Source organism: Trachemys scripta, chromosome 3 (genome assembly GCF_013100865.1).
Source record: "Trachemys scripta elegans isolate TJP31775 chromosome 3, CAS_Tse_1.0, whole genome shotgun sequence".
In the NCBI taxonomy this organism is placed as follows: domain Eukaryota; kingdom Metazoa; phylum Chordata; order Testudines; family Emydidae; genus Trachemys; species Trachemys scripta.
The window spans coordinates 93,628,473-93,654,429 of record NC_048300.1 but is presented as its reverse complement, the minus strand read 5'-3'; the positions used below and the strand labels follow the sequence as shown (position 1 = coordinate 93,654,429).

Sequence of the window (25,957 nt, the reverse complement as noted above, 5' to 3'; positions counted from 1 at the left end):
TTAGGAGGCCTCTGGGTCCTAGGCGCAGTCTCCCTGATTCCTGTGAGGCTGGAAGCGGGCCCTGGCTTTCCCCGAGGCTGAGCGCAGGCTCGACAGACCCTAGCTAGGGGCCAATGCTGCAGGCGGAGTCTGGCCGAGCCGCCACGGGAAGCCGCCCAGCCGGGCCCGCTCTGCCTTTGCGGCGGAACTAGCTGCCGACCCCGGGCGCCCCTAGCGGCTCCTGCTTCACCCTCCGCCGGAGCTGCTGCGCTGCGTCCCTCCCCCTGGCCCTGAGCCGGCTCGGCTCGGCCCGGCCCCCGCACGCCGCACAGCTCCAGCCACCGCCGCAGCATGAGGTTCTCCGCGCTCTGGCGCCTAAGCCGGGGAGCCGCCGCCCCGCTAGCCGGAAGGAAGGGGACCGCGCCCCGCCGGGGCACGGCCAGTACCTGGGGCCGCTGGGAGAAGCAACAGGCTGGCGGCGCGCGGGGCTCGGCTGCCGGGTAAGCGGAGCCAGCGCAGCCAAGTGTCCCGGGGGCTGCGGCTGGGCCGGGAGCTATTACGGGATAGGAGGGACGTGGAGGTGCCGCAGGGTCTTTTCTGCCCCCCGGCTGGTACCTCGCGGCGGCCGCGCAGCTCTTCCCGCTTAGCGCCGGGCCACAGCTCCACGTGGGGGCCCGGGGGCTGCCTGCGCCCCGCTGCGTCTGATGTAAGAACTTGGCGGAGTTGGGGCAGAGGCGGGTGCTGCCACCCCCTCCCCCGGGAGGTTCTGCTTTCCTCTCCGGCCTCGCGCCTCAGCGGGATACGGGCCTGCGCCACCTCCCCTGGGGGAGTCACTTGGCAGTATCCCCTGGGCATGGCAAGCTCTGCGGGCTCCCGTTGCTCCACTCGCCTCGCGTGTTACTCCAGCACAACACTCATGTGCACGTAAACTTCCTTGTTACAAACCAACGTGCCCTGATATCAGGAAAGGGAAAACTAAGTGAGGGGCTCCCCGAGTACAGCTAACTGCCACGTTGCACGTACTTCATGGGTTCTGTGTAACAACATAAAGAGTAAAACCAAATGCTGCTCTCCATGAAGTCAATTATGTATTAAATTACAGTATGAAATTATGTAATTAATTTTTTTACATGTAGACTTCAAAGTTTGTAATGTTTTTGTTTTATTTTCTTCATTACAAGCTTATGTCGTTTATTTCCTTAATTTTTTATTGATTGATTTGTTTCCCAATTAAAACAGCAGTGAACTGGACAAGGCTCCATTTGTTTCAGTGCTGCTCACAGGCAGTGAATAGCAGCATTGAAACTTAGTCTAATCTTAGCAAGTTTACTTTGTTGCTGCTTGGGGAAGCTATAGCCAGCCCTAGAGCTACTGGAGCTATCTGCAGTCTCAGGAAGATATTACTTGTTTGGATCACATTTGAAAATCATTCCCACACCCAGGTTTTAGGGATAGTTGAAATGAAACAAACTATGCAGAAAGCGTGTATGTCAGTGTTTCCACTCCCCTCTAACTATTAAAGTATCCTGTTCACCGGTGAGTGGATTTTCCAAGCCTTGTGGAATAATTAGAGGTGCAGAATCTAAAGGACTGGGCATGTCGGAGCAATGGTAAATGCAAGTTAAATAATGAAGGTGTTGTGGCTGGATTTGCTACTTCAGTTTTGCTATACTTAGCTGCCAAATGTTACTGTATTTATTAATATATACACATTGCTTTGAAAATAAAACCATTGAACATGCTTAAATATTTATTCAGTAGTTCTGAATTCTGTCACTAAAATAGTATGGAAAATTAATGTCAACCGCTTTCTTGTAATGGTGTAACAGAGAAATGTGTAACAAACATTGATACATGTTACTGTTGTGTTGCAGAGAAATCATTCAGAGTTCAAAGAAAGTCCTGGCATCGTTGCAGAAAGGACACCCTACATTTAAGCCGACACTTGCCATTGTACAGGTAAAGTATTTATTTGTCTATTTAACTAAAGGATTGTTTCTTCTTATTTTCATTTTGAAACATTTTAAAAAATAATTTTATATGTACTATCAGTAGAGTAGCAGAAAAGACTTTAATAGAAGGGCATTTGTACTGATTGGTGTTTCCTAGTTAGCTTCTTATAAGCTGTGGAATGAGTTCTAATAATAAATCTATATATGTACAAAGTTTTATTGATAACTTTTAAAAGTAGGAACAAGTTCTGCTATTTGAGCATCTCATGAGTGATCAACAGCTGGCTTTATTGCCAAGTCTTAAAGAGCTGCTGTCTTTGAAATATACAAACATTCTTAGTGGTGTATAGCTGGTTTCCACAGAAAGTCATGGGATAACTCTCTTTAGGTGTCTAAGGCTTCCAGACTGGGAAGATGTGTAATAATCCATTGTACTGAGTTATTAAAATGCAAAAATTACAGGGACTAGAAGGATAGTGATGGGATGCAGCTCCTTTTACTTCTAAGTCATTGGTTCAAATCTGTCCCAGATCAATAGGCGCTAAAAACAGTTACCATAAGATAAATTTCTGTTGGAGTCTGTGGAAAGAGTTGGTGACTTTAGTCCAGTTCCCAGTAGATAGTGGTTCACATCACATTCAGTAGAGGTGGAAAAGACTTGAGTTGTGGCATATTTTGAGGGAAGTGTAGAAAATGCTTTTATTGCCATTGACTGTGCTTTACCTGTTATAGGGATGCAAAAATAACTTCACTTTCAAGTATTGTTGGACTGGCGCCTTTTTTAACTAAACAAATTTGCTTAAAGTAGGGAAAACATCCAGCTCTTATCTTTAAGATATATATTTCAACATACCAAGCCAAGGTAAATATTCCAAGCTGGCCTTCTGTCAGATTCCTATAGACTGGGCAGCTTTAACCTCCTCTCACTACTGAAAGAGACAGGGGTGCTGGAACAATTTTTATAGTGGGGTTGGTGAGAGCCATTGAACCAAACTGTAAACCCTGTATCTGATGGAAACTGCTTCAAGCTAGGGGGTGTGCCAACATCCCTAGTTCCAGCACCTTGGAAAGAGAAATGTTTGCACTCCACCTTCTTTCTGTAGATCTATGTATCAGAGTACACACAATTTTTCTTAAAATATAATCCTATATAATCTTTGGTGCTAAATTCTGTCCTTAGATTACTTACATTCTGCCTTTTTTTTTGGTCCCTTTAAGGTGAGTGATGAAGATTTGGTGCAAGACGTAAACCAGAACTTTGCCAAAGAGGTGAGGATTAGGAGATGTGGTTGATTTTAATTGTGAGCCCTCTGATTGTTGTAGTAACTTAAAATATTTGTTTTCTCTTGGCAGATTGGTCTGCACGTTATTCACATTTGCCTCCCTCAGGGTAGCAGTGAAGATGAGGTAACTGTAGCACTTTGTGGGAATCTTTTTCTTTATACTTGAATTATAACACCAAATGGAAATGTTTAAAATTGTATTTATGGCATTCATCATCATTGAATCCTCTGAGCACTTCGCAGACATTACATAAATGTATACTCGTAGCACTCCTGTGTAGGTAGGCAAATATTATACCCATACATAGAGAGAGAGAGAGGGAGGGAGGAAGTGTCAGAGCAGAAAACAGAACTTGGATCCCTTGGTTATCAGTTTAGTACCTTAACCATGAGAACAGAGTGCATCATGGATATAATCTTGCAAACACTCCACATGTGGAACTTCTGTTGAAGTCAGTGGAAATTCTACATACAGAGAGTTTTCACAGTTGGGACCCTAACTTGATATTTGTCTAATGCAGTTACTGTTCCCTCCATGCTCTCCAGAATACACATACTCCTTCACTGTATTAGACCAGGTTTTAGCCAGAGAAACTTCTAAACTGAATATATTATTTTTAGAATTATTTTAAATATGTTTGTAACTGGCTGTGTATATCACCGCCAGAGGTAATGTTAAAAATAGCAGTAATAAATTCCTTCATTTGTTAATAGTAACATTGAGGGGACCAAATTCTCACTTTGGTTGCACAGTTATGTCAGAGGCACTGAACTAATGTAACTGAGGTCAGGATTTGGGCTTGTATGTATTAAATACAGAAACACTTACTAACATTGTGAAAGGGCCAAATTAATTAAAAAATAACAGAGCATAACATAAGAGAAAAGGGATTTTACACAACAGAAGGTGTACAACATGTCCATCTTACCCTAGGGCTCTACCTCTGGGGTAGAAGGTCAGGCAGATTTTGCTTTTTCAGATCCTCCAGCAGACTGTGCATCAGTCTGTCACGTGTGTTTGTAACTATGGCTGGAGCCTGGAAATAGTATCTTCCCAGCTAAAAGCTCAAGCATTGTCTTCCAATGATTCCTGTCACACTTACTGGGAGGTTGCTTATTGGAAACCATTGTGTTGTCTTCTGGCTAGTTTCTTAACAGCCCTACTATTAAATTAATCCAACGTGCATCCAGTAAACATTCCAGTAATCCAGTGTAGCCATACTATCCCACTAACTGTCTCACTAGCCCCATCACATACAGGATTTGTAAATTATTACAGATCAGCCCCACGTCCTTCACACAAGTTCATCTAGTACCACAGCACTGTCACGCTCCACTTCAAATTGTCTTCTGACTGAAGCATCAAACTAGAAATTGGAAAATGTGTGTTTCTCTTCCTGGGTCAGCTGTAAATGTCTTGGGTAACCTTGGGAAAATCACTTAGTCTCTCTGCCTCATTTTCCCATCTGTGAACTGGGGATAATATAGCCTCGGCTCACAGAAATGCTGAGGGGCTTATCTGACTATAGGCTTTGAGAGTCTTGAATGAAGTATGCTTATAAAGTGCAAAGTAGAAGTAAGAAAATTAGAAGTATAGAATAAAGTCATATAGAATGGTATTAAGCATGTCAAAATGATTAAGTGTTAATTATTATTAATAAAAGTTAGCACTTGTATAATGCTTTTCTTCATTAGACCTTGCATCTGCTTTAGAAAGATCAGCTAGTATCATTATCTCCATTTCACAGATGGAAAAACTGACTCAGAGAGGTTAAATGACTTGCCTAGTGTCACACAGCAGGTTCATTGCAGAGTCTGGAATAGAATGTGGATCTACTGACTGAGTGAGGGTGAGGTCTGTGAGGACTCTGTGCACTCAAGAGATTCTTTTACATGTACATACAATTTAAATGTTTTTTTTAAAGCTATTAAAATTTATTTTCAAGGTACTCTTCACAAGCTCTTACTTAGCGCTAGCCTCACTTTCCATTATAAATATGAGCTGAAATAAATGTAAAATTACATAACTTCGTAGTAAATTTTCTTTGATTCTGTGATGCACAAAGATACAGCTTAGGCCGGGTAATGAAGAGGTGTGTGCTAGTTAACTTTTTTCAAAAGGGAATATATAGAATTTGTTTACAGTGTAAGTTTTAATTTTTGAAGCCATGGGAAAATGGAATGTATCACAATGGATCAGGTGTGATATTTTATTAGAGATGGACTCAGACACAGAATTCAAATCTGGATTGGGAGTGGTTTTGTCTAAAATATTGATACAACCAGATCTAGGTCAGTATTGAAATTTTATAAACACTTAAAAAGTCTGGAAATAGTTGGGCCTCTAGTTTTGGTTTGGGCCCCACCTTTGTACTTCTCGTACCGTTTAAGGATATGTGGCTGTATCACTTGTCATTTGGCTGGTTTAGATTATTAAGTTAAACACTTCATAATAAGAGAAGATAAAACCTTTTCTCTGAGTGTCATTTTGTTACATCAAAATCACCTCCTGCACTAGATATCAGTGCATGTATTCCTATATACAGAGGTTATCGTTTGTTTGGTGAAGAACAACATTTGCACCAGCTGAGCACAAAAACGTTCAATTGGTAGTTAAATCAAACTTTACATTCAGTCATTTTAATTCTTCTGGGAATATTTTTCCCTTTTAAAATATCTATTTTTTCTTTTGTTTCTAGTTTATCACATCTTCACTCTACCCATATTTAAAAAATAAATACGCAAAGTTCCAAAAACAAGTGTTTACATTTATTTTGGTGGTCTTACTAAAAACACTTGTTTTTGGAACTTTGTTTGGTTTTTAAATATGGGTAGAGTGCATAGGAATATGTGCACTGATATCTAGTGCAGGAGGTGATTTTAATGTAACAAATGAGAATGATAAACAAATGGGGAGGTAGAGTTGGGGGAAAATGGGAGGTAGGACAAAGGTTACAACAAAATCACACAGTTATAACCATGTAAACATCTGGATGGTTCTGAATTTTAGTTAGTTTTGTTTTTGGTTTTAATATGGCTAATGGAAATTGTTTTTGCAGGGTCTTATTCTGTGTCCTTGCCCTTTAAGTATCATAATTAAGCTCTCTTCCCTTTTCCTTCACAATGGAACAGGTCTCTTTACATACATTTATCTGTTGATCATCATTTCAGCAATGTTAGGGACAAATTCCTTCAGTTATACCACTGCAACTCCATATATGGGGATAATTGTTCATGTACTTACTACTCACTAAGCTTTGTGTGTATATGCCACAGATTTGCTGCACACTTCTCTTTCTGCTAAAGCATGAGAGAACTAGACAGATGACAAATGCCATGTGTTATAAGTATTATTTTACAGCTACAATCCATTTTTATTTCATAATGTTCTACTTCTGACTTTATCCTGTCTTCTAAAGTGTTTTATTAACTTCCTAGATTGTTGGTGAAATCTTGAGACTCAATGAAGATCCTACGGTCCATGGCGTTGCCCTTCACCTCTCTGAAAATGCATACAGCAGCAAAATATTAAATGCAATAAAACCAGAGAAGGATGTGGATGGGTAAGCTAAGTAGTGAGAGGTAGCCAGAGCAGATACAAGTTTTATGTCTCTAAAATCTATTTTCCCCATTGCTTTTCACTAATAGATTCCTCAGTCACCGTGTTTAACTGTCATTAAGTGTGGACAAAAGCTTATAAAATCAAGCAAACGGTGTCTGCTTAAGTCATGTTGATAGTATTGTGCTTTAATCTTTGCTAACTGTAAGCCTGAGAAGTAGTTACTTAAAGCCAACAAAAACCATGTTCCTATTTTATTCTCTCGTTCATCTGCCAGTCCTCCGTGGTTGTCGTTCTTATTAATTTCATTGACAGCATTTTTAAAGAAAGCTCCAGGGTGAGAGTCTTGGCTGAATGTCTAAAGGGGGCATGGGTCTAAGGTAGTTTTAAGTCACATTTGCACCCTCCCAGTCTATCCTGAACTGCTCCAAGGGCTGGAAAGGCTCTGGCGTAACTTAAACAGTCATAGGGTCCTGTCTAAATTACAGCAACAGACCTGGGCTGCCCTACCGTTTTGTTCCTTTTGTCTCTTCCTCTCACTCTTGCCTTTTCTCACACTGCTCCAACCTTCTGGAATAACATTCCTTCCTGGACGTCAGATATCCTGAGTACTTCCAAACCTCTCTAAACTCCCTACTGCTTTTATGTAGCTTTCCACCCGCCTCTGACAGATGCTCCTCTTTCTGTTTTTCCTCCCTCCTTCTTTCCCTCATATTCTACTTGAACATGTCAAATTGTCGTGCACTCGTTTTATTTCTTCTAGCCCTTGTTCCCCTTCTTTTATCTATCTTGAAAGTTCTATGTTGTTTGAAATCTAAGCTCTTGGGGGTAGTGCTAGATATAGGAGTTTAGAGATTAAAATAATCTAGTAACCATATACTATTGCTAGTTCTATGAGCCATCGAGTCTGTATTTTAACACATAGGATGTAACCCACAGGCCAAGCTCTAATTAAAATATATCTCACACACACACTCTGTTCTATATGTCTCCATGTTTTTCCTTTATAGAGTATCAGATGTAAACCTGGGACGGTTGGTGCGGGGAGATACTTACAACTGTTCAGTTTCTCCCACTGCCAGCGCTGTGATGGAGCTTCTTGAAAAACTAGGTAAGACAATCTTGCGTGATTCTATTTCTAATATTGCCAAGTACAAGGTTTTGTATTCCTGATGGTTTGTGAGATTCCTGTATAAGATCCTTGGTAATGAAACCTTTCCCTAGTATTTTTTTTTTCCAGTTTTTGTCATACATTAGTCTTGTTCTGTATTTCTTCATGATTTTTTCTGATATGCACAAAATAAACATGTAAACTCACTGCACTGTAGTGGATTTGCCTCCTGCAAAACCATGGTAACACGTTAAAATAAATAAACCCTGCAAACACCTGTTTGACTTGGTTTTTGTCGTGTTATATATATATATATATATAAATAATTTGGATAAATCAAAATTTTCCTGTAGATTATTAATGAATGGAGCTTTTGTTTTGGACTACATTGTATATTTGGTAACATTGAAATTGCAGATGACTTTACCTGTAAACAACCAAAAATTGGGGGTTTTTTACATCTTTTATAAAGATACTGTCAATGTACTGGCTTAAATCAATTACAACAATCATTCAAAAATAGACTTATCCCATTGTGCTTCTGAATTTTGGAAGCAACTGTCCTTTAAAAGTAGGCAAATTTTAAATAAAATGGTGAAGTACCTTGTTACAACTGGATAAATTAAAGGATTATATGCAAACAAACCCAGATTCCATTTAATTCAGCAATATGTACTGAACATTCACACTAATCAGGGTAAGATTGTCACTTTTCACATAAACAAATTGGAAACTACCTTTGTGTTAGTTCTTCCAGAGACAAGTTTATGGCATTTTCAACATTGCAATGATCAGAAGTTTACTAGCACATAGAGCCCTTCTATAGGGCTTCTTGTAATTAAAAACCTTGTCTCTTAGTAAGGCAAATGGCAGAACGTCCACTTACGTGGACATCTGTGGGCTAGCTCCATGCTCCAGTGAAGTTTAGTATTGAATGTCTTTTACTACAATAGACAGCTTAAGTGACTGATGCCTTTTCTTGTCAAGCAGTTAAAACTGTAGATGGAAAGAAGGTATTACTAGTGGAAACTTGTGGGCCTCTGGAAGCCTCTTTGCAGTGCCTGCTTCAGAGAAAAGGTGCCATGACTATGAGCTGCCAGTGGAAAACACAGCAACTTCAGAGCAAGGTAAATATTTTCTAATGTCAAATCATAAGAATCCACTCAGCAACTCTGCAGTCTTTTTAACTTTTTCTAACATTGTAGGATGATTCTGACAATTTACAAAAGGAAGTAAATAATTTAAGATGGCTTGGGTTCATTCAAAACTTTGAATACCCTCTGCCACTAGAATATTTTAACTAGTGTAAATTGTTACAATTCATGAGATTTTTATGCTTCAGCATAGGTTTGGGGGAGGGAGGATATTTAATGGTATAATTTCACAGATACAGTAATAGCAACCTATCAGAAAACACTGTTGTGAACTAACAACTCAAGAATAACTTCAGAATTGTGCTACTGACTTTTGCCTCTTTTTAACTGTAAGTGGTGAAGCTCTTTTTAAAAGCAATATCGTAATTGGATGAGATGAAGAAAAATGTGTTGTAAGCATATGTATAACTGTTTTATGTTGTATCTAAAGGGTTGCTCTTACATGTCATTCTCCCACAATTTTTTAAATCTCCAGTTCCTTTTGATAATTAATAATGAGGAAAAAATCAGTTTGCGTATGCTTTGACCTCAGATTTCTCTCAGAATTTGACTTTATTTCCTGATTGAAGGAAGGGTTGGAGGAGGGGCCTGATGAGATGATTGGGGGTGAAAGCAGAGGAGAGCTGAAGGAAGCTGGCTGTATAATAAACATATAGAGGAGATACGTTAAAACTGTCCCAAGCAGAGCTATTTATAACCCATAAAGAGAGAAAAGCCAGATGCTTCATGAAGTTCAGTAGGGACCTCTCTGTCAATCTATTTTGTGTGGAATGTGCTTCAATATTATAATATTGGGTGGCAGTACAAATCTCAAGCTATATCATTCATGAGCAGGCTCACTGTTCCATTGTTGGGACTGTTACAGCACTCCTAATTTTCCTTCCCCTGCTCACTCAAAAGCCTTAGCTCAGTGAGACGTTAAGAGCCCTGCTTCGGAATATTATGTATAGAACCACTTGTGAACTTTTTTAGATTGCCAGCCATACACTGGTGATCTTACCTTGTCTCACACACAATTTAAAACAAGTTTTATGCACTCATGTACTTCAATCAACCCTTTTCCACAGTGCTAGAAAGAGACACCCACTTCTCTCTGCCATACCAATAGGACCACTTGCGTGAGGGTACTGTTATATAATTTATGACCTAAAGAAATTCACAAGTGCTTCCCATATTAGGACAGAGAGAAGCAGAACTCTTTCTAGCACTGAGGGACAATGGAAAAGGGTTGATTGAAGTCTATGGGCATGTCTACACTTACCTCCGGAGTGATCGATCCAGCAGTGGTCAATTTATCGTGTCTAGTGAAGACGCGATAAATCGACCGCTGAGCGCTCTCCTGTTGACTCCAGTGCTCCACCGGAGCAAGAGGCGCAGAAGGAGTTGACGGGGTAAGTAGATCTAAATATGTCGACTTCAGCTACGTTGTTCACGTAGCTGAAGTTGTGTAACCCAAATCAATTTCCACCCCACCAGTGTAGACCAAGCCTAAGAGTATGCAGGACTTGTTATGAAATGTTCCTTTAAAATTTGTACGTGTTTTTAATTCTTTTTTACAAAACGGTTAGCAAAGGGACAATCCTAGACTCTCTAGGTTCTACTGTATTACAAATAATAAATGCTAGAGAAAAGTGTATGTTGTTCCACTCTCTGTATCTAGTTCTTACATGTATTGGGTAATTTACAGTGAATAAACCTAATCTGATGTTCCATAGAGAATACCACAAGGTGGCAGCCAATTCAAAAATTTAATGTAGAATATTTGTTTTGGATTCAAGGCTAGAATGAAAAAGGAAATATACTTTGAATTTAAGTTGAACAGGTGTGGTATTTAGAAATTTCTTCTTTGGCAAATCAGTGTTTTTACAGTTGATATCACTGTTAGGGCTATCTTACTTTTGTTTTAGATGATGGACAACATTTTTAAAAGTATACACTTCTTTCAGCTGTGGAAAGAAGTTTCCATAGTTTTTAATTTAAATCTAGTTTTTTAATTTCATTCTTTAATCATGTCTGTCTGTCTCTGTGTTTTATGACCATGTACTGCAATGGTAACTAGAAAAGAAGGATGTGTTTTACTCATGTGGAGGGGTCCTTACTAATTATAGTAAGGGCTTGTCTACACTACAAAACTAGGTCGACTTACAGCCACTGCAGTAATTACATCGGCTGTCAGTGTCCATAATACACTCCTTCTGCCAGTTGTGCGTGTCCTCACAATGAGTGCTTGCACCAGCTGAAGTGGGGCATTGTGAGGAACTGACAGCTGGAGTGTGAGGCACTGACAGCCACTTGGGGCTCACAGCTGGAGCCCTCCGCCCTAGGGCTGCCAGTCAGAGTGGGTTGGGGCTCAGTTTCACAACAGGGAGCCTATCAGCTGTGAAATTGACATTCTTGTCAATTTCACAGCTGCTATTATTTCACATTTGGTCTCTGGCTCTGGCTGTCAGCCCATAACCATGCTCAGCTTTCTGGCATTTTCTGTGACTTACCTGTCCTAGCAGATCATTGTTAGGAAACAGAATTCAAGGGCCAGGCAGGATGAGGTTTGAGGTTTTACATGCCAGTCTTCTTTGGTTCATTTTAACTTCTGTCTCCAAAGGAGTTTCCAGTTTGTCTGGCGGTCTAATCAGTGGTGCTCTGGGGAAAACTTGTTTTCACTTACCTCAGCTGCAAGCCTGGACTACCATGGCACCTGAGCAGTAACCCTCCCAGTTCTAATAAATTTAGTCATGTTGTTGTGTATGCTTGTTGCTTATAGCTTGTTACTCTATTCTATTGCGTATCCAGATATCTTCACCTTTGTCATATCCCAAGGGAGCCCAGGAGCTAAACACAAGGTTTCTTGCTTGCCATCATCGAGCATTGATGGTCCCATATTTATAGTGTCCCATTATAATAACTATGGGTATATTTAAGGATGTGGACTTGTTGGTTTCTGTTTTCTTTGCATGCTGAAGGGCCTGACATGTTTTGTGAAAATTTGGAACAATGTATTTTGCTTATTGATGAGGGTTCTACCCCTGTTCCTCCAGTAAATAGTCATTAAAGTTAACACAACAGAGAGAAAAGCAAAACATTAAATAATGCAATCATACTTTGAATCTCTGACTTCTGTACATATATATCTATATTTGAATATATTATTGTGGCATTTAACAGAAGTTTGCTGTGGTAGACCAAACAGGTTTGCTTTGTAGTATGTACCATGACAAGGCAAATTAATGTAAACTATTTTAGTGACAACTGTGATAAGTGTTTATTTTATACATCAGTTTTCCAGACCAAGTTAATATGGCCATTTCACTGAAGCATGAATCTCAGGTTTACCATTTTTTGACATTAATTGTAGCATGAGCTAGGAATTAATCAGACATTTAACTCAAGGTGGAGCTCTGCTAGTTTATCATTTAAAAAGGAAGGAGTTCAAATAACTGTTTTCCTCATTCATGTTAATTTGCTAATAGATGTTTTAGTCACTGGGGCCTGATCCAAAATTCAATATTGTGGACTGAAAAACTCCCTTGCATTTTAATGGTCTTTGGATCAGGCCCTGTACCTCCATGGCTTTTGTACTGCCTCTTTATTTCAGACAGTTTCTTTTGCCGGAACATTTTGGAAGGAAATTGGGGAGTTGGTGTGTACTTTAAGCTGGTTAATTAATTTCAATGAACATTTGTCATTCACAGGGTCACTACAAAGGTCACAAATACTTAAATGTTGCCTTTGTTACCTTAAACATTACCCAGGAGATTTCTAAAGGAACAAATGGCAGTTAGCTGATTAATTCCCAGTTGCATTGTCTGCCTCTACAGACTAACTTTCATATTGTCCTTCTGATCCTTAAAATTGTTTCCTGCATCCCCAGCAAAATAAGCACTCTGGTAAAGTTTACTTTAATTGTACAGTGAAAGCAGAATGCTCATAAATGGCAATAAAGTGCTTGGTTACAAGAATTAACCAGGGTAGAAAAAGAGGAAAGTGCTTGAAACATGCAAACAATTGTGTGTCACGTGAAAACTCATGTTCTAGACACCGTGATGATCAGTGCCTTTTAAATAGGCTTCTTAAAATAGAAAACATTAAAGGCTGGCATAGCCCTAAGATTGACTTACAAGCTGCATTTTAGATTTATTTATTTTAATTGTTTTGTAAAGCAAATCTTTTCCTGCCCCTGTCAGCATAGCAGAAATAAAGGGACAGCTTTAACATTCCTCATTTTTATATTATAATTAAAGGTTGTGTAAACAATTCAGCCTTTTATTTTCCTCCTCTTTATTTCCTTTGATTTTGGTGCAGTGAACAGGCAACTACATTTCTGCATTAGAATTGAATTAGCTTGTTTTTAGCTATTATAAAAATAATTTTCTTGTCACAGCTGCATTATGACCTGATTCTTAACAACCCCTGGATTTTCAAATAGTTATAAATGGACAATTCCAATATTTCAGAAAACTCTAACACAATCATGTGCAACTGCTGTAAAGAGATACTGTTCTATTTCAATTTATGTTGTATGTAAAATGGGATTATTATGAACTAAGAAATATTCAAGCCTTTAGATAAATTAAGATAATCTATTATCATTCTGTTAATACTTATATAGAAAGCTCTTGCAGACACTGACCCTTCAGAGTGCATTTGGCATACGGAGAAGATTTAATGACATAATTTTAAGGAACAACTAATTTTGTTACTTTAAAAGCCAATAATCTGTTCCACTGTTTACAAATGATAAAAGGGAAAATGTAATGTATTTAATTGCTATATGATGTATTAATTTTCTACCGAGATTAGGTAATCCAGTTGGTGGAAAACTATTGTCTTCTAATGAAAAACACAGATAATTATTTTGCCAAAACATGAATAATACTTAGCACTCATGAGAAAATTTACTAAGACCATTTCTTCAATTATTTTTTGAACATGACCCATGTTGTGTCTATTTTAAAAGTCCTTGCCTTGTGTTCATATTTACTCTAAAGAATTTTAGACACACACTGACCCACTTATGTGTCAACATAATAAAAGGTGGGTAAAACCCATCTGAACTCTAGTTCACATTTTCAACCAAATGTAGGTTTTATTTAAGGTTTGATTTGGGTGCCTCCTTCCCTCTCTTTGGCCTCTAAGCAGCCCTGTTATCTTTGCTGAAACTCATCCGGGAGTTTCAGCCTATTTAGCTGTCTTTGTTGAGCCAGCTGTGGACTGTCCTTTCAAATCTCACAAGAACCAGGATTTGTGGGCTGGGTGGGACTCTATGGTGTCAGACCCAAGCAAGCATAAAAGAGCATGAGACATAAATGGAACAGCTGTCTAGAGCACAGCAGGAAAAAAACGATTATACAGGAATTTCTACTGATAATGCTTTGTTAGATACTGTTCTACTGTGTGTGTGTTTTCAAGACGTTCAGATTCTTACCTGGTCATTGCTGTTTCTCGAATCTTAAATTTAATCAGGCATTCTAAAAGCCAAAGAGTAAAGACAGCAGAAGCAAAGAGGAGCAAATGTAGTGATCTGAGTTTTAGTGCCTTGCTCCGCATGCTGGTAGGACCTGGAAATACAGTAGAGGTAGCATGTAAGCATATGTGGGATATGGAGCACCTCCCATTAGCCTTCCCCCTACCATTTTTTTCTTCCTCACCCACCACCCATTAAGCAACACTGACATGCTCCAGAATGAGCTGAGATCAGGCCATCTGAGCTAGGCCTTGTCAATGGTGGGAGTTGAGGTTGGAAATAAATGGAGGGAATCTTACTGGAAAAATGGTCTCTGCTTACTTTCTTTTTCAGTGCCACTATCCTGTCGTCGTCCCCGTTAGAGGCTGTATGTTTCCATTATGGATGTAACCAGAATAATAGAAACTAGTGCTTGTTTCAGATGTGATGAAGAATGTTATGACGACTTTCCTAGGGTCACTGACAAAAAATATCACAACAGATGGGGAGGGGTCCATCGCTACTGCTAACTAATGCTTAGAATGTACTGAGTTGAAGCACTGTATTTGCAGTGAGTGTATTTTGAAGAGCTAAACACTCTGTGAGAATAGCATTGTTCCCTATTATCATGGCTTGTTTTTATCCCTTTCTTTTGGTGAAAAATAATGACTTTGTTGTTGTTGTGTTTGAACACTTAATTAGGGTATGTCTACACTACGAGAGTAGTTTGATTGTACTTAAATCGAATATGTGGAATCGATATTACAAAGTCGAATGTGTGTATCCACACTAAGGACAGTAATTTGACTTTGTGAGTCCACACTAATGGGGCAAGCGTCGACATTGGAAGCGGTGCACTGTGGGCAGCTATCCCACAGTTCCCGCAGTCCCCGCTGCCCATTGGAATTCTGGGTTGAGCCCCCAATGCCTGTTGGGGAAAAAAATGTGTCGAGGGTGGTTTTGGGTAACTGTTGTCATCCAACCATCACTCCCGCCCTCCCTCCCTGAAAGCGTCGGTGGGCAATCAGTTCGCGCACTTTTCTGGTGAGTGACAGCGCGGACGCCACAGCACTGCGAGCATGGAGCCCGCTGCGACCATCGCTGCAGTTATGGCTGTTGTCAACACCTCGAACCTTATCCACCTTTTCCAGAGGCAGATGCTGAGAAATCGGGCGAGGAGGCTACAGCAGCGCAGTGAGGACATGAAGTCTGAGAGTGGCACAGACCTCTCACAAAGCACGGGACCCCGCGCCGTGAACATCATGGTGGCAATGGGTCATGTTGATGCTGTGGAACGGCGATTCTGGGCCCGGGAAACAAGCACGGACTGGTAGGACCGCATAGTGCTGCAGGTCTGGGATGAATCACAGTGGCTGCGAAACTTGCGTATGCGGAGGGGAACTTTCCTGGAACTTTGTGAGTTGCTGTCCCCTGTCCTGAAGCGCAAGGACACCCAGATGCGAGCAGCCCTGACTGTCCAGAAGCAAGTGGCCATAGCCCTCTGGAAGCTTGCAACGCCAGACAGCTACCAGTCAGTCGCGAATCACTTTGGCGTCGGCAAATCTACTGTGGGGGTTGCTGTGCTGCAAGTAGCCAACGCAATCGTTGAGCTACTGCTGTCAAAGGTAGCTTTGGAAACGTCCAGGTCATCATAGATGGCTTTGCCGCGATGGGATTCCCAAACTGCAGTGGGGCTATAGATGGAACTCACATCCCTATCCTGGGACCGGACCACCAGGCCAGCCAGTACATTAACCGAAAGGGCTATTTTTCAATGGTGCTGCAAGCACTGGTGGACCATAGGGGACGTTTTACAAACATCAACGTCGGATGGCCGGGCAAGGTTCATGACGCTCGTGTTTTCAGGAACTCTGGTCTGTTTAGACGGCTGCAGGAAGGTATGTACTTCCCGGACCAGAAAATAACTGTTGGGGATGTGGAGATGCCTATAGTGATCCTCGGGGACCCAGCCTACCCGCTAATGCCCTGGCTCATGAAGCCCTATACGGGCGCCCTGGACACTGAAAAAGAACTCTTCAACTACCATCTGAGCAAGTGCAGAATGGTGGTGGAGTGTGCTTTTGGACGTCTCAAGGGGAGATGGAGAAGCTTACTGACTCGCTCTGATCTCAGCGAAACCAGTATCCCCATTGTTATTGCAGCTTGCTGTGTGCTCCACAATCTCTGTGAGAGCAAGGGGGAGACCTTTATGGCGGGGTGGGAGGTTGAGGCGAATAGCCTGGCCGCTGATTACGCCCAGCCAGACAGCCGTGCGATTAGAAGAGCCCAGCGGGATGCGCTGTGCATCCGGGAGGCTTTGAAAGCTAGGTTCCTCAGTGAGCAGGGTAACCTGTGACTATTAAGTTTGTTTAAAGAGAAGCTGAACCTGCCCCCGTTTCTTTACCCACTTACTGTTGACTATCCTCTCCAGCTACATACCCTGTTCACCCCATCCCCCCTTCCAACACACGTTTAAAAATAAAAGAAATGGAACTTTGTTAATGAACACCATTTTCTTTATTACGGATTTCGCGGTAAAGTGTTGAAACTGGGACGCAGACTGTGGTTGGGAGCGGGCGTAGTGATGGAAAGAACGCTTCTAAACTCGAGGAATGACAGACTCCTGCTCCTAGAGCGGTCCGCAGTGGTGGACTGGTTGTTTCAACGGAGCCTGCCACCCCTCCTTTTCGGGACTCTGTGTGTGGGGGCTATTTGACTTTGTGGCGGGGGAGGACGGTTACAGTTCCCCTGCTGCGTGGCTCTGTGATCCAGGATAAGGACCGCTGCATAAGGTCTCTATCCGCCCTCCCCCCCCACAAAGTCACATGCCCCCCCCACACACAACATGAAAACCACCTCCCAGACTGACCAGGGTGCCTAGTGACTGCAATGTGTGTGACACCTTCTGCTGAACCTGCCCCCGTGTCTGTATCCTGGTAAAGGTGACTGTCCTCTCCAATTACCAACCCCCTTCCCCTCTTCAAACACACTCTCCCCTAAAAGACCATGATGGAAACAGTAATTAACAGAAACGTATCTTTTATTAGCAGCTACACAGTTAGGAGATGAAACTGGCAAGGACTAAAAACTAGAGTGCCTAGGGCAAACTAATCATGATAAACCGGACATTGTTAGATTCTTTTGCAGTAGTTGCACTGCCAAGGACTAAAACGTTAAGCGCCTAGGGCAAACAAATCATGAAAAAAACATTGTTAATATTCCTGTTCTGTTCAAAATAAATGTTTGCATGTTTAAAACACTTACTGACTGATCCTTCCCCTGATTCAGGGTCTGGGTTAACGCCTGGGGACGGTTGGTAGGGGATCTCTGTGAGGGTGATGAAGAGATCCTGGCTGTCTGGGAAATCAGCGTTGTAAGCGCTGTCGACTGCCTCGTCCTCCTCCTCACCTTCCTCATCTTTCCCGTCCGCTAACATCTCCAAGGAAGCAGCCGTCGACAATATCCCATCCTCAGAGTCCACGGTCAGTGGTGGGGTAGTGGTGGCGGCCGCACCTAGAATGGAATGCAGTGCCTCGTAGAAACAGCATGTCTGGGGCTGGGATCCGGAGCGTCCGTTGACTCTTTGGTCTTCTGGTACGCTTGTCTCATCTCCTTGATTTTCACGCGGCACTGCGTTGCATCCCGGCTGTACCCTCTCTCTGTCATGGCTTTTGAGATCTTCTCGTAGATCTTTGCATTCCATCTTTTCAATCGCAGCTCCGAAAGCACGCCCCACACAGCGATCAGATCCAAGACTTCCCGATCAGTCCATGCTGGGGCCCTCTTTCTATTCTGAGATTGCATGGTCGCCTCTGCTGGAGAACTCTGAATCATTGCCAGTGCTGCTGAGCTCGCCACGATACCCAAACAGGAAATGAGATTCAAACTGGCCAGACAGGAAAAGGAATTCAAATTTTCCCGGGGCTTTTCCTCTGTGGCTGGTCAGAGCATCCGAGCTCGGACTGCTGTCCAGAGCGTCAACAGAGTGGTGCACTGTGGGATAGGTCCCGGAGCTATTAGCATCGATTTCCATCCAAACCTACCCTAATTGGACATGGCCATATCGAATTTAGCGCTACTCCCCTCCTTGGGGAGGAGTACAGAAATCGAATTTAAGAGACCTTTGTGTCGAACTAAATAGCTTCCTTGTGTGGACGGGTGCAGGGTTAATTCGATTTAACGCTGCTAAATTCGACATAACCTCCTAGTGTAGACCAGGCCTTAGTCAGTTCAGCTCTTAAACATATATGCTACAAATCCTAATGGTGTTAAAGTGGGGACCACTGTTTTTTAACATTCTCTGAAATCAGTGAAAACTTCTTCCCTCCCTCCAGCAAGCATGTGTTTGCATATCTTTCATCCTCCTCTCTCCCCCCCACCCCCAAAATCAGAACAATGCCATTTGTCAAAAATAACTTGTATTCATTGTGTAGGTGCAACTGGAAGAAGGTAAGGAGGGTATGCCTTGGTGGAAAAAAAATGAAAATTTACTACCTCAGTGAAGTCCAGATAAAATTTAAAACATTAGACTTGCAATAGCCACAGGGTTTTAAATGATTACTCTTTTTTTTTTCCCTGTTTAAATCAGATTTTGTATATTTATTTCCACTGAATGTGGCTACAGGAATTCCATATCTGCTTCTCCTTCCCCTTTGCCGTTATTAAAACTGAAATAGTCCTACATCAGACCTAGAAAACCCATGTCTTCATTATGCCCATTTACATTTCAGTTAAAAATATATATATATATTTTGTCTTTGATCATATGGTTTAAAAATGGCTTTTGTAGAAATCAAGGAAATGAAATATTTATGCAACTTTTACTGCAAAATAGGTTTTCAATTATCTGGAATATACAGTTACTCCATATCATTACCATTAAATGTTTGGCTTGCCCTATCTGTATTGTTACTGTTATTTTAACCTTTAGTCTTTTGTCTTGGGAATGGGTGGTGGTACTTAATCTGCTTCTACTTAAATCTCATTGGAGAGAGTCGTATTTTGTTATGAGGTAAGGTTTCAAATTATTTATTGGAACATGTCTTCCCAGTTGAAAAGATTTTCCAGTGAGAGTGCAAGATTCTACTTGAGAATCAGCCTATGAAGATCTTTACCTGTCCTTAAAATATTGCTTATTGTGTTATGGATTATTTCATGTGACATTTGTCATTGTTTCCAGTGTGATCTGATAACTGAATGTTATTTTACCCATTTTGCAATATATACTTGGTTATTCAATGACTGCATATTACCATTTGTCAATATCTTTCTCGTCCTTTTGGCTAAAATGAAGTGTAGCAGCAAGCCTGACCCCAGATGTACAGTACCTTCCCTTTTAACTTGTGTAAATTTGACTTTAAACATTAACTTTAATAAAAATTTTATATCTGTTCTACATCTGATGCATCCTCTGTCTGGGGACTATATACTGCACTTGCAGGGGGATAGACTTGATGATTTAATAGATCTTTTCCATCTTGAAAGTCTGATTTATTTCTGATTTAAGAGATTAGCCCTCTGCATGCCTCTGAGCTTTTTTTGAGTGATTTATAAGCAATGGAAAAAATGGGTTATGGCAAAAAAAAATCATCCTGTGTGAAGTGAAACTGAAATGGCCTGATGGGGTTTGTGCATACCTCTGTAACTCTCCTTGGTCAATCCATCAGCCAAGTTTATAGGAAATTGATTACAAAAAAACATTGTCGGAGCACTGACAAAGGCTATGGCTATAGAATATTTTGTATGCTTCAGTTGTTGTTTTTCTTTTATGAATTTGTTTTAAAACCCTTTGCAAGGAAAAAACATTATTTCTCTTAGTGTAATTGAACTTATAATATGTGGTTTTTCTTTCATTTTCTTTCTTTTAAAAGTGGGGGAAGGGAAATTAGCAGGGGAGGTTTATGCAGATGTTATAAATCACCTGCTGGAAAGTGGTTTGTTATATATGAGGTAACGGTAAAAAATAAAATAAAAAAGGCCAGCTGTTTTTGTGATATATTTACAGATGTATACAATTTTGGCCATCCAACCTGCTATTAGCATTGGCTACAGAAATATTATGTTACTCTTGTTAAGATAGTTATGCGGTGTTATGATCTGTAGTCATAGAGATGAGAACAGTTGGTTATGTCAATTGTTTTTCAACCTTATAATTGCATATATCAGAATTGATCAAACGTATTGGGTGAAGGCTCTTCGGAATTATCATTTGTTGAGATCACATGTAGCGGTCTCAACCAATTTGAAGCCTCAGTGCTAAGCACTATACAAATGTACAGTCCTTGTTATATGGTGTATACTAGCTGACACTACATATCTGAATTATACCGGTGTTTGAATTATACTTGAATTATAACAGCTACAGTATTAATCTTTGTTTTGATGTGGAAAAGATTGGGTTCCTGTAACTCACAGGACCCACTATTTTCTACACCAAAACAGAAATTATTTCTTAGGGTGTAAGCACTCACTGTCGTAGTCAAAGTACTTCTAAACTGCTTGTGAAATGAAAAGTCTTGTAAGTGAAGCTGTAAGTCTTTACAAGCCTCTTGGTGGGTATGTGTCCAAAGAGTCTCTCTGCATACAGTGATATGTATAGATCAGTTTGTAGAGATTAAAAAAGTACCAGTACCCAGGAAAGAGCAGATAGTAATACAAAGGGCCTGTGTGGTACCTCAGTTTTCTTGAATCATTGAGTCCCTAATTTGGTAAACTTGTACCAGTCCTTAACTGATTCATGATTACAGGTCCATGATCCAAGATTTAATATGGGAATACAATATTACACTCATAGACTCATAGACTTTAAGGTCAGAAGGGACCATTATGATCATCTGGTCTGACCCCCTGCATGCTGCAGGCCATAAAACCGTCCCTACCCCTTCCCTGGACTCTGCTGTTGAAGTCCCCAATCCTGTTTTAGGTGACTTCAATCGGCAGAAACCCTCCTGCTAGAGATCCCTGCCCTATGCTGCGGAGGAAGGCGAAAAACCTCCAGAGGCTCAGCCAATCTGCCCTGGAGGAAAATTCCTTCCCGACCCCAAATATGGCGATCAGTAAGACCCCGAGCATATAGGCAAGAGTCTCCAGCCTGACCCCTGTCAGCCATTATACAATTTACCTACCATTTCTTGGTTTTCCTTGACTACTATGTTTTACCATTAAACCATTCCCTCCATAAATTTATCTAACTTAATCTTAAAACCAGACAGGTCCGTCGCCCCCACCGTTTCCCTCGGAAGGCCGTTCCAATATTTCACCCCTCTGACGGTCAGAAACCTTCGTCTAATTTCAAGCCTGAACCTCCCCACGGCCAGTTTATATCCATTCGTTCTCGTATCCACATTAGTACTAAGCTGGAATAATTCTTCTCCCTCCCTCGTATTAATCCCTCTAATATATTTAAAGATAGCAATCATATCCCCCCTCAGCCTTCGCTTTGTCAGACTAAACAACCCAAGCTCCTCTAGTCTCTTTTCATACGACAGGTTTTCCATTCCTCTGATCATCCTAGTGGCCCTTCTCTGCACCCGTTCCAGTTTGAGTTCATCTTTTTTAAACATGGGAGACCAGAACTGCACACAGTACTCCAAATGAGGTCTCACCAGCGCCTTGTACAACGGAAGCAGGACCTCCTTATCCCTACTAGATATACCTCGCCTAATGCATCCCAAGACAGCATTGGCTTTTTTCACCGCCACGTCGCATTGTCGACTCATAGTCATCCTGCGGTCTACTAGGACCCCTAGGTCCTTCTCCTCTTCCGTTACTTCTAACCAATGCGTCCCCATCTTGTAACTAAAATTTTTATTAGTCATCCCCAAATGCATCACCTTACACTTTTTACTATTAAATTTCATCCTATTCCTGATACTCCAATTCACAAGCTCGTTCAAGTCTCCCTGCAGGATATCCCTATCCTCCTCCGAATTTACAACGCCTCCCACCTTCGTATCATCCGCAAACTTTATCAGCCCACTCCTGCAATCGGTTCCGAGGTCAGTTATAAATAGATTAAATAAAATGGGTCCCAAAACCGAACCTTGAGGCACTCCACTAGTAACCTCCCTCCAACCCGACAGTTCACCCTTTAATACGACCCGCTGCATTCTCCCCATTAACCAATTCCTTATCCACCTCTGGATTTTCATATCGATCCCCATGTTTTTCAGTTTAACCAATAATTCCTCATGGGGTACAGTATCAAACGCTTTACTGAAATCCAGGTATATTAGGTCCACCGCATTTCCCTTATCTAATAAATCCGTTACTTTCTCAAAGAAGGAGATCAGATTCGTTTGGCACGATCTGCCCTTCGTAAAACCATGTTGTAATTTATCGCAATTGCCACTAACCTCCAGGTCCTCAACTAGTTTCTCTTTCAGAATTTTCTCTAACACCTTGCACACTACAGATGTTAAACTAACAGGCCTGTAGTTACCCGGATCACTTTTTTTCCCTTTCTTGAAAATAGGAACCACATTAGCTATTCTCCAGTCTAACGGGACCACCCCCGAGTTTACAGATTCATTAAATATTATCGCTAATGGGCCTGCTATTTCCCGCGCCAATTCCTTCAATATTCTCGGATGAAGATCGTCCGGTCCTCCCGACTTAGCCCCATTAAGGCATTCAAGTTTTGTTTCTACCTCGGATACGGTAATCCCCCATCCTGAATGCCCCTCTGTAGTGGTGCTAGTATCCCTAATACCTTCATTGGCCTCATTAAACACCGATGCAAAATATTCATTGAGATATTGCGCCATGCCTAGATTGTCTTTAATCTCCTCTCCGGCAATAGTCTTCAGCGGTCCCACTTCTTCTTTCTTTGCTTTCTTCCTATTTATATGGCTGAAAAACCTCTTACTATTGCTTTTAATTCCCCTCGCTAGGTCCAACTCTACACGGCCTTTGGCCTTTCTCACTCTATCTCTACATTCTCTGACTTCGCTAAGGTAAGTTTCTTTACTAATCCCTCCCCTCTTCCACTCTTTGTACGCTTTCTGTTTTTTCCTAATCGCCCCTTTGAGTCGGTCGCTCATCCAGCTCGGTCTAAATCTCCTGCTTTGTAATCTTTTTCCCTTTTTTGGAATGCAGGCCTCCGACAGCTCATGCATCTTTAACTTGAAGTAATCCCAGGCTTCTTCTGCCTTTAGATCCATTAATACGTTTGCCCAATCCACTTCCCTTACCAGTCCCCTTAATTTGTTAAAATTGGCCTTTTTAAAATTATAAACCCTAGTCTTTGACTTAATTCTGTTACTCCTCCCATGTATTTTAAACCGAATTAGCTCATGATCACTGGAGCCCAAATTGTCCCCCACTACCACTTCCTCAACGAGGTCCTCACTACTTACCAGAATCAAATCTAAAATGGCCTCCCCCCTCGTCGGTTCAGCTACCACTTGATGAAGGAATTGATCAGCAAGCACATCTAGGAACATCTGAGCCCTATTATTACTACTAGCGTTTGTGCCCCAATCTATATCTGGGAAGTTAAAGTCCCCCATAATTACACAGTTTCTATTAGTAATTACTTCTCTAAACACATTAAATAGTTCCTTATCCATATCCTGGGTCGATCCCGGCGGTCTATAGCACACTCCGAGCACTATCCCCGGAGAGGCTCTAGTAGTCCTATTACCCAGTGTGAGTATTGCCCAGACGGACTCTGTGTTATCTAATCCATCAACTATTATTTCTTTACAGCTTATTTCACTATTGACATACAATGCCACCCCCCCACCTTTACCTTTGTTCCTGCCTTTCCTAAACAGCGCATACCCCTCCATACCTGTGTTCCAGTCGTGACTGCCATTCCACCACGTTTCTGTTATTCCTACGATATCTGGTTTCAGCTCTTGGACCAAGAGCTCCAATTCCTCCATTTTATTACCTAGGCTTCTGGCATTGGTGTATAAACACCCTAATGTATGTCGTTTAGCCTGTCTCCCATTCGTAGCACTATAAGTTGCGGGCCTCCTTGCGTCCGTCCCCCCTGTCCTTCCTATGTCCAATCTCATCTCCCCGGCTATGTCTCCTCTCATTTTACTCACCTTTTCCATACTGGAATCTGGCGTGGAGATTAACTGTGCATCTCCCAACCTTCTCCCCAAACTTCCTAGTTTAAAGCTCTTTTGATAAGATGAGCCAGCCTCCCTCCCAGAAGTCTATTTCCTTCCCTACTCAGGTGAAGCCCATCCCGCGAGAACAGGTGCCTGTCCCCGAAAGCCTCCCAGTGGCCATACATCCCAAAGCCCTCCTTATAGCACCACTCTCTTAGCCAACTATTTATTCTCACAATCCTATCAGCCCTTTGCTGCCCTTCCCTCGGAACGGGCAGAATCCCACTAAAGATAATCTGAGCCTCTATCTCCTTGAGCGTCTTCCCCAGCCTAGCATAATCTCCCTTGATTCTCTCTAACGAGAACCTAGCCGTGTCATTCGTTCCTACATGAAGGATTATCAAGGGGTTCTTACCTGCTCCTTTTAGGATCCTTTTCAACCGCAGGTCCACATCGCGTATCTTTGCGCCCGGTAGACAGCACACCCTTCTGTTCTCCGGGTCCGCCCTGGTCACAGGCCTGTCCAATCTCCTCAGTAAAGAGTCTCCAATTACATACACCTGCCGTCGCCTGGCAACAGTGCAATCTAGTAATCTAGTCTCTAGTCCCTCTAGTCCTGACCTGTGCCTGTTCCTATCTTCCGTTATGCTCCCCCTTATGCCTTCCTGATTCCTCCCGGGGCCCAGAATTGGTGCTGTCTCCATCAACTCCTCCCCTCTCTCTCTCGGACTAGCTGCTCTTCTCTTCTTCCTCACTCTCCCACCTTCAGCCGCCATCTGCTGCCCCTCCACCTCGCTATCCAAACACTCGAACCTATTCCTGAGTTCTATTCCCCCCTCGCTGGCCCTTCTTTTCCTTGGCCTGCTTCTCACAGTCACATGCTTCCACCTCCCATGTTCTCCCCCTTCCATTCCCCTCTCACCGTCCTCTGCCTCTACCTGCGCTGCAGGACACTCTCCTTCAGCCCCTCCTTGCCTGTCCTCCATCAGCTGCTCAAACCCCCGCCTAAACTCCACCAGGGTATCTACCTGCATCTCTAGCCCCTTAATCTTTTCCTCCAGTAACACTATCAGGCGACACTTCATACACACATACCTGTGTTCCAGCTCCCCTGCTAGGACCATATACATACCACAGCTTCCACATGCCACCATCTGCATTCTGTCTGCTCCTGCTGCTTGGCTCATGCCTGCTGCACTCCCTGCCCACAGCACCTGTGGACTCAGAGCACACACCACACCGTGCCCTCCTGCCTCCCTCTCAAACTCCCCTGTTAGCCGCCCTGTTTGCTGCCGCTGCTCGCAGCTGTACCGCTGCCTGGCTGGGCGGCCGCTTTTATGGGCCCCTTGATCAGCCAAGCCCCGCCCCCTGCTCAGGGCTCGGCGTCCGTCCCAGCACCCAGCCCCTGCCGGCCC

The 25,957-nt window shown here is 42.1% G+C and overlaps 1 protein-coding gene across 3 annotated transcripts in view; it reads left to right on the top strand.

Moving 5' to 3' along the window:
* Nucleotides 1–269: 269 nt before the first annotated feature.
* Nucleotides 270–25,957, top strand: part of MTHFD1L (methylenetetrahydrofolate dehydrogenase (NADP+ dependent) 1 like) — a 248,969-nt gene continuing 223,281 nt past the window's right edge. Inside the window, exons 1-7 of one of the 3 annotated variants that reach the window (XM_034765427.1) lie at nucleotides 270–479; nucleotides 1,854–1,938; nucleotides 3,150–3,200; nucleotides 3,285–3,338; nucleotides 6,653–6,777; nucleotides 7,784–7,884; nucleotides 8,872–9,011. In XM_034765427.1, coding sequence (XP_034621318.1) covers nucleotides 331–479; nucleotides 1,854–1,938; nucleotides 3,150–3,200; nucleotides 3,285–3,338; nucleotides 6,653–6,777; nucleotides 7,784–7,884; nucleotides 8,872–9,011 — 705 coding nt within the window. In that variant the 5' untranslated portion in view covers nucleotides 270–330. The remainder of the gene's footprint in view (nucleotides 480–1,853; nucleotides 1,939–3,149; nucleotides 3,201–3,284; nucleotides 3,339–6,652; nucleotides 6,778–7,783; nucleotides 7,885–8,871; nucleotides 9,012–25,957) is intronic. The other 2 variants (XM_034765426.1, XM_034765425.1) reach the window with 2 other exon arrangements.